Raw genomic sequence first — 9603 nt, forward strand, 5'->3', positions numbered from 1 at the left:
GTCGGTAGAGCTGGAAGACGTCGCAATCAGCGTCAGATCGAGAGTGACCGCCAGCGGGGTAGACCTGCACAACAGAACGTCACTATCGCGGCGGCCGCATTCGAAGACAGGGCTTCGGATAAGCTCCACTGCGGCCGCGACTGTAATCCGTATGAAGGGGTGGAGACGTCTGACAAGCAGCCGGACAATCAACGGCGAGTTTGTAGTAGCTTCACGGGACGTACCGTACGCAGTTGTTATCACGACTACCATTCTGACCAACGCGTCGTGAATGGAGTGAGTGGGGTCGCCAAAGCAATGTGCCCGCGGCGCCCCAGAACAGCTCGCGAGTGTCTGTGGTCCCACGGATCGCGATTTTGTTGGCTACGTCTCGGACGTGTTTCTAGGATCCTTCTGTCGCACAAGACGTATCACCCACAGGATGTTTTCGGAGAGATCGACTTACCCGCCTCGATTTTACGCTGAGCCCTCCAGGCCATCATGGAGGCCCTCGTTGCAGCAACGTGACGATGAATATCACGACTGGGGGCCGTCGATTTGCGCCGTGTTGCAGCGCCTGTCTTCCCCGTAGGTCCGTAACTAACGGAGCCTAAATCAGACGGAGCGAAAGCTAGGGAGAGCTTTGAAGAGACATCCAGGACGTAGCGAGTGCAGAAGCAGAACTGATATGGCTAACGGGTGAGACATCGCTCACCTGATACGGGTGGAACGCCTTGCAAATGCATGCTTGAGGTGGTACCGGAGGCGCATCTGAGACGGCCAGGAAGTTGAGACGTCGGGCGAACTCCCGTTGGATGTAAAGCCAGAGGCGGGCGACCATCGTCCCTGCCGGCGCCGCAGTGAAATCGTGGACGGGAGGGCCAATGGTGTCGCGAGAACTCCAGATCGGGGTTCCATGGGACACCCAGCCCTAGCCACCGTGAGATCCCATTTGAGAGCCTTCACAAAATGCGCAGTGTATCGGGCATCGGCTCATCCCTAAGATCAACGTATAGCGCTCGCGTGGACTGACACATACCTCCGAGACTCGAGACACACTTAGATTTGCGCTTTAAGGCGTCGACGCGTTATGTGGGTAATCAGGGCTTGATGGGAGATCGCGGGGAGTATACGGAGCCCGGTAGCAGTATTCAGAGGCAGAGTACGAATGTGTGCTCAGCGAGGTCAGGACGATATGGCTGTAGAGCATATTTCGCAGCAGCACAAGATAGAGGTAGAGTGGAGACGGGATGGAAAGACAAGGCCAGCTACGAGCAGCAGCGGCCAGGGGTGAATTAGCGAAGGCGGCCGTAAGAAATTGACGTCACAAGAGTACACACAGGGCAGGAAGCAGGGACAAAATGAGAACGTACCGGGTGAGTCTGTCGCCCTGCGGGAGCCTTAAGTTCCTATTTGCGTCTGTTCTTCTAAGAGTACTCCCAGGACGTGATGTTGTGTGTTGCTGTACGAAGAGGACGGAGTATACGCAGAGGGAACAGCAAGAGCACTGGTGGGCATGCCGTGCTAGTCGTCGGAGTTGTAGTGCAAGTCAGCAACGAGGCGACCCCAGAAAGGCGGACCAGAGATAGCGCGAGGTGAGGCTCAGAAAAGTGTCGATGGCTTGCTGAGCAAGTCAGCGGCGGGGACAAGCGGCGTGAGACGTGGCGGGAGCGAAGAGCGACGATGACGCAGGCGGGCATAGGTCGGCGAGAGAAGCGCGATCACGTGGGCGCGCTTCTCCCGCACCGGCCCAGTAAGCGCCGTCGTCATCACTCTGACCGCGACTCTCCTGCCACTTCCCTTCCTGCACAGTCCATCCCTCTTCCACTGCTCTAGCTTTCCATATAATAGTGGCGATGCATACTGGTTGTTAGCTCCGGGGCTTCCTTAGAGCCTCACGCTCACGTGCAAGACTGGAGACCTCGCAACTTCCCGCCTCAAGCCTCTCCTCGTGCTATCACGTATCCTTTGTCGGTGCACTGTCCTCCAAACTGGCGACGCTCCATCTGGTGTCTACACATACGCTCTCTCCATATCACTCCACAAGAAGTGAAACACTCCGTATACTCTGCTGTGCATGCTCTGACTCGACATGTCTCTTGTCACCGTGGATGACGCCCTGGTCAGCTCGTACGTATCGAAGGGCGCGATCAAACTTGCCTGTGAGTATTGGTATCAGCCTTTGCTGTTTCTTGTGCCCTAATCCAGCTGAATGTCTTGAATATCGCTCCGAAAAATGCGCATATATGCGACCGCGTCGCTCAGAACGCCCTGGTCGACCTTCGTCATCTCGTGAGTTACCGCCTAATTCAAAGCTTGCCGTCAGATCTCACTCTTTTCCTCGCACCGCTCCTCGCAGAGTAGCCTTTCTTCTTCGCTCAACACGACCTTCTCCATCGCTGGATGTCTAATTCGACGCTCATGCTCTGCTCCGTCATCTCGATCCCGTTCTTCGCATCCCTAGATTCCGTCAGCCGGTGGCAACCCGCTATCCGCCCCATCGCAGCCCTAGACCGTGAATATCTTGATAGTATACGTACGCAAACACAACGTCCATGCAGTCGAAGTCGAATTATCGGTAGTCGTCTCCAGCACCGCAACCGTTGCACCGTCGATCGCAAGGCAGAACCGCCAAGCAGTGTCATTTGCGGCGACTCGGTGAGTGAGTTTGTACGCTACACGCAAGTACTCCGGATATCTAATTTTTTGTAGATGTTAGGACTCCCGGCGACGGAGACGAAGGAAAGATATTATATATATGGTGCATGGTCGACAGCTTGAGCAGGTGAGATCACTCCGCACCAGCGTATGACACACGTTGCCGATCTCGCCGACCCCGTAGTGAAGCGAATGCTGGTCGAGTACACGGCTAGTGTACTGTTACATACCATCAGACTGTGATAGTTCCGACTCACCTTGTGGAAAGCTCCGTATTACGACATCGCCAGGAAAATTCAGCCTCGACAATGCCATTCCCTGGCACATCTCAAGCGGTACGGGCGACGATCTCGCCATGCTCCCGATCTACGCGCCCCGGTACTCCCGCGTTCTCTACCAGCAGGAGGAGGCTTTCCGAGCCCGCGCTGGTTCCTCGACTAAATCGACAACATCATGTGGTGAGTGCTGGCGTTGCTTACTCGGCGTACCCGGACTGAATACTGGTATCTCAACGTTTGTTTTATCCAAGACACTCCGCATACGTGGAACAGGGGCTCGGTGCTGCATGATCTGCAGCTGTCGAGATAGACGTCGCACACCGCCACGACTCCATGCGAGGTCCTAGCACCGTGAACTCTCCCGCGGCTTCGCCACGAAAGCGGGACAATGGGGTCGGCACTAGTTCCCGTCAAACACAAGGCCCCGTGCTCGTTACCTGCCTAGCGCGGGGAAACCCGGTCGGAAAGATGCACATTGTACCGGTCCTTGAACCCACCAGCGGCAAAAAGTGGACGATGACACGGCGTCGAGCTCCGTGAGTAACTTCTGCAATCGAACGACGGCTAGCTATAACATTCCATTTGTGTTAGACTGGCCCGGCGACCCCGCGTTTCATGTCTTGGTCGCGCCCGCGACGACGCGCGGTCTTTCGCCATACCCTTCGGGTCGCGTCTGTCCCATACAGTGCGCTCTCGGGCTACGTTTCGTGATGTTCTACCATACGGACAGTATACTCCAGCTCGAGGGTGCGAGTGTGTACCCGCAGCGGTGGATCCCCTTCGAATCAGTCTCACGCCTTTTTTCAGATCCCGTTCGGCATCGTCTGGGTAGTAGATGTAGTTGTTCCCTACAACATGCGCACTTTTTCAAACCCACAGGATGCGGGAATCGCGCTGGAACGGGCGCACGCAGTACGTCTCCCTTTCCTATTGTGCAAGCAGCGAGCGCGCTATGGAACTCGAGACCTCAGCTTCTGGAGCGGAACCACGTCAGTGTCGGTACATGCTGCGCCCTCCGCTCTCTTGAACCTCGGTGCATATGCGACGTCTATTCGAGCGGTACAGAACATCCGTGGCGGTCACTCGCGGACCGCTCTCTCATTGTCTGCTTCATCTTTAGTCATGACTCACATCTTGACCTGAATGTCGCGCAAACGCTCTCGCAGGAACCCCGTTGGGGAACGTCTCGTGAACAGCGCATTCATTGCGCGTATATAAGATACGTGAGCGTAATGATCGTTTTCTTTCGAATATTGTTGTGACTTACCGGTCTCACTGTAACAGCCATGTGCGCCTCCCGTTTGGTGAGCCTTCTCGATGCAAACAGTCTCCCGGCTCCAGTGGAAGCGAGAAACGGAACTACTGGTACGTGTTCAACCCTACCCCGTCGCTCTGACAAAACTGATCCCGCGCCTACGTTCGCAAGTTCGTCCCGTTGACAGCTCCACACTGACCCCGGCAATGTGCTGTAGTTTACAGGAGCCCTCCGGGAACGCGTGCAGAGCAGCCGCGTTGCTACGCACAGTCAGCGCGTCGCACGACGAAATGCCGAGCCAGCGGTAGTACGCCCAGCGCATAAGCGCGTGCCTTCGGGATCGTTTTCCCGAACTCCATCCTCATCCGCGGCGCCCGCGCGCATACATAATATAGTAGAGGCTCCAGGTCTCTTCAACAGCAGCTCAGGGACTCCCACAATGCGGAGACGCGCGGGCCACAGCGCTGTCGGACAATGTTCTCGTCAGCGAGTCCAAACGTGACAGCGCCACAAGGCGCCGTATGCATGCGGCCACCTCGTGGTGGACCGTGGGTTTACGTCGTACTTTACGATGCTTCCTCCATTGTTTGTGTGACAGGCTAATCACCATGTGAGTAGACATATGTCAAACAGTGTGCCCGCATCAAGTACTCCCTGTCTCATATTCGAAAGTTCAGGACGGGATGACCTCGTCGGTATGCTCAGTGCGGCTTCCATGTTACATGCCTGTGAGTACCGCGCCTCGCGTCCTCGTTGGAATTACGCACGTATGAGGACTGAAGGAAGCGTGTGGATGGCATGAGGAAACGATGTTCCTCAATGCAAGAAATCGCGGGACGTTGAGAAATACACGACAGAACGTGAATGCTTACGTTCACCTTTCCGTCGATTATGTTTGTATGTTATATGTGTTCCATCATAGACACTGGTGTTGTGCCAATATACTACAGTGCTTGCATGCGGGCTAACGGCAGACAAGGCGGCAAGAGCGCTACGGATAGACTGAACCCTACTTGACGTCTGGCATGGAAGCCGAGGACACGAGGACAAGGGCCACCTCCAGCGCTCAGTGTCTCGTCCTATATGCCAGTGTGTCTTTCCGCCTATCCCTCGTAGCTTTCCCCCCACATCTCTCGCTGCTACACGTACTGCATCTCAATGTCTGAGCACCACGCATCGGACCCGCCCTCAGTCGAAGAACCGTCTCAGCCGCCCCCAGCGCACGACTCCGTGACTTCCGAAGGAGAGCTCCCCGCAGGAGCAGAACGACGCGAGACCGTCAGTACCTTGTCTCGTGCTCGCTCTGTCAGGGTCTTACGAGTGCATCCCTGTAGAAAGATGCACCTGAAGTGGAGAAGACGGGACAGACCCGCCCGGAGATGCCTCCTGAAGTTGATCTCTGTGTACGTGTTCCATACTGTTTATTTGCACTCTCCTAACAACCGTCTAGGATGTGTATTGTAAGAAATTCAACGTATACACACAAGAGGAAAAGACAAAGGCGTGGTCGGATGCTGCGGGGATGGTTCAGACATATAGCGACGAGATGGTAAAGCGATGGAAGGAGGAGATTGACACCTACCTCGTATTCGTACGTCGTCGTAAAATTGCCTCGCATGAATCAACATTGTTAAGCAAAGAGCACTCTCCCAGGCGGGTCTCTTTTCGGCCGTCCTCACCACGTTCAACGTACAATCGTACCTCCTCCTCCAGCCTGCCGCGCCCGACCCCTCCATCGCTGTGCTGCAACAGATCTCCTCGCAGCTCGCGAGCTTCTCCATCCACCCTCCCTTCGTCAATTCGACTCAGCCTTCAAGTGCTACCCGCGCGAATGCAAACAACCCACCTCCTGTCCCGCGCTGGGCCGTATGGCTCAACGCGCTGTGGTTCTCGGGCCTCATCCTCAGCTTGTCCTCCGCGTCGGTAGGCATCATGGTCAAGCAGTGGCTCAACGAGTACAGCAGCGGCGTCTCCGGGAGATCCCGTCATGTTGCGCGGGTGCGCCAGTATCGCCTAAACAACCTTCGAATGTGGCGCGTCGAGGACATCATCGGTGCCATCCCCATCCTCCTTCAACTCGCCCTGGCACTCTTCCTCTCCGGAATGCTCATCCTCCTCTGGAACCTCCACGACACTGTTGCGGCTGTCGCATCGACTCTAGTCGGCCTTCTTGCCATCTTCACGGTTGTCACCACGCTTCTCCCTCTCGTCAACCACAAGTGCTCCTATCTCACCCCCCAGATCCGCGCAGTCAACGCCGCCTGGCAACCAAAGCGCGTCTTATACTGGACATGCTCATCCATCTGGGAATGGTGCCGCGTAATTTCTGGGTTCCTCGATACCACTCGGCTCGCCTCCTATCACAGCATCTCCTCCTTCGACCCTCGACTGCATCGTTATCTGACACGGCTCTTGTTGCGGGTCTTCATCCCCAGTATACAAGCCATGTTTTCTTGTCTGGAGAACGCTGTCAAGAGACCGGAGACATGGAGAGAGCGCAAGCAAACGTGGCAGGGGCGCGAGCGATCAGCAATCGACGAGCTCGAAAGTGGCCTGGACACACAAATCCTCGTTGAGGCGTACAGCATCACTTTATCCCCGGACGCCCTCTCTGCCGCCTCCGTGTGTCTCATGGACTTTGAGTTTGAATCACACGTCGTCGACTACTTCAAACAGCTGCACAAATCAGCCAGAGAGCACTTTGGCCCTGCGGCGGACTCATGGGACGGTCCTCTCGGGAAGGGCAATCAACAGCAGCTGATATGGCTTCAGATCATCTTGTGCACACTTTTGTCGGATCCCTCACGTCTGTCAGGTGATGAAGCAGCTGCCCTAGATGTCTACTTCCTATGCAGGTCGTGGTCGTCCGGTATGCAGGCGGCCGAAGCAGAATGGGCCGTCTCTACTTACAATGCTATTACCGACCACCTCGAGACCCAGGGTCCTTTCTCTGCGCTGAAGTTCATTGACCAAGGACGGATTGAAAACGAGAGAAGATACCTGATTGAGGACGCTATGAGACGCGAAGAACCTCGAACAAGTGTCCTGCTGCCAGGTGAGATCATCCTTCCTCCCGGAATGCTGCATATACTGATGCCATATCCTGACAAGGTGTCACCGGTGCATACAGCCAGGTTCGCTTCAAGGCGTCGCACCTCGCGGATGCACCTTCGGAAGACACGAAGAACGTTCATACGAGGTACCTGAGCAGTGTCGCCGACTTCCTGGTGTGCGCCAATCACGCCTTGAAATCATCCCTCCCCACCGACGACTTGGAGACCGTTCGCGCCTACACGGGGGACGTTCTTGCAGAGCTAACTCACGTTCTGCTCCAAGTCTTCGCTGCAGACAAAACCCAATTCGTTCGGACCACAGTCGATACGCGGGCTCTCTACTTCGTCATGAGCAGACTCGCTAAAAATGTCTCTGACGGTGTACTGCAATGCATATCTGACGACCTCCGCATTGACATTTTGCGCATGACCGACACACTCGCCACACCATATGACTATGACAACAACTTTTGGGGAGAGGATATACCTGACGATGCCCGCGAGCTGAAAGCCAAAATCATTCGCATCAAAGGCGAACCGTACACCGGGTATGTACTTATGTATGCCTTTGTATAAAGGCAAGCTTCTTAACGGCTTTATTATCGATCTAGAACGAACCTTGGTGAAGTACCCACCGACACGTCGGGAAGGGAGGCGGCAGCGTCTTTGGACCTTGCAGTCCTGCCAAACAGCGCCGTCGCAGACGGTCTTTCCGGTGCAGTGGCCGATCCAGGGGACCGTTTGCAAGAGCTCCATACATCTCCCCCGGAGATGGGTTCCTCATAGGCCTTCTTCCTCAAGCGGCTCCCGCACTCGTATGCTGACTCAAGCACATAGGATGTAGACCCGCCCACGTCGTGTTCTCGGTCCCTTTTTGCTGCTCTGATCTCTCTCCTCCGTCGGTGCCCTCGTATGTGGTACGCTCTACGCCATGGCGAAGCCTATACGACTACGGTCGCACCCCATCATACGCTATTTGTGGATACCGGTGTCCTCTTCCGAACTGTCCCTTCTGTTCGCACAAACACGCTCCGCCGAAACACTCGAACGCACCTGATCGCACTTCATCGTCATCCTTTGAAATCCTCAAATCTTTCCCTTCCCAATCGTACACCATCCTGAAGCCATCTCCCCTCAGCGTTTCCCACCGGGTCCATGACCACATCGACGACGTCGCTCGGGTCTCCATATGGTTCCGATGCGGTCCGCGCCCGACCGGTGAATATCTCGACCTGCTTACTCGAAGACGCAATCATCTGGAACCCCACACGCGCTCGACATTCTCCACAACTCCTGGGACACATTCTCTATCATCGGTCCCCCGATGCCGCACACCCAACTCTTCTTCCGCCCCCAAGAACGATCCCATCTCCCCTCCATGATCAACCACCAGCGATGCACACACATACGCTCCCTCTGTCCTTCTGATCCCTGCGCGTCGGTGCGCACCGCCTGCATTCCATACTTCCCCCTCCATCCTCCCGTCTCCTCGCATCTTGATATGCCTTTCGTTCTATTCTTGGGTTCCCAGTATCGTCCCGCTTTCTTACTATGTTCGCCTCCGTAGCTTCTTGGAGTTCCATACACGATCGTTGTTTTCTAGCCCTCACTTGTGCCGCCTCGTCGTATGCATTCCGCACTTCTTGACAGCTGTACTGTAGCGGCCCTCTCGTCGATGATCCCGTGCTAGTTCGAGTACGCCCTGTCGCTGATGTTTCTACCCGCTTTCCGAACTTCTTGCTGTACTAATTACTTGATTCGGACTCCCCTCAGTTTCTACCTCATCCACGCGCCTCTGGTGCAACAAGAGACCCTTCTGTGCTCGTCCCTGAGATTGGGTACGTGCGGAACCGATCTGTATATACGTATGGCACACGCTCTACATACAACTGGTTACTTGCCAAGCTTCCTCGGACAGCGTATGCAGAGCGCCGGAGGCAGCGATGTGCGGTCCGAGTTGAGCTATACAGAGAGATGTAGAAAGACGAGCTGGTAAGGTACAGCATGGCGTGAGACATACCAGCGTTTGTACATGACTACGCGTCCTATACGCGTTCTCTAGACGTGGATCCGTGTCTCGGGCGGGATATGAAGCAAGTCGGCGCACTGGACGCGAGTGACAGACGCAATTGCGGGCGCCGTAGCGCAGCTCGAGAAGTCTACGCGCTTCCCAGGGACCCAGGAACAGCGCCGGCTCTCTGCTGCCAGAGGGAGTACGGCGAAAACGAATGCCTGAGAATGAGTCAGTCTCGCCCGATAGAGCCAAATGTATGCGCCGACTCACTCATTATTGTCGCACGCAGAGTAATGTCTGCGGTCATAAGTACTCTGCAACCTATCAAGCTGCGCCGTCGGACGAATGCGATCGCACACTGAATGT

At 55.6% G+C, this 9603-nt stretch overlaps 1 protein-coding gene across 1 annotated transcript; it reads left to right on the forward strand.

Moving 5' to 3' along the window:
- Positions 1-5674: 5674 nt before the first annotated feature.
- On the forward strand, positions 5675-6423 carry TRAVEDRAFT_90350 (uncharacterized protein; the record flags this gene model as incomplete). The annotated part of the gene is made up of 2 exons (XM_008044917.1): positions 5675-5761; positions 5824-6423. Coding segments are annotated over 2 exons (687 nt in total), but the record flags the coding sequence as incomplete, so codon positions are not given.
- Between the last annotated feature and the right edge of the window lie 3180 nt (positions 6424-9603).

This window comes from Trametes versicolor (genome assembly GCF_000271585.1).
Source record: "Trametes versicolor FP-101664 SS1 unplaced genomic scaffold TRAVEscaffold_11, whole genome shotgun sequence".
NCBI lineage: Eukaryota > Fungi > Basidiomycota > Agaricomycetes > Polyporales > Polyporaceae > Trametes > Trametes versicolor.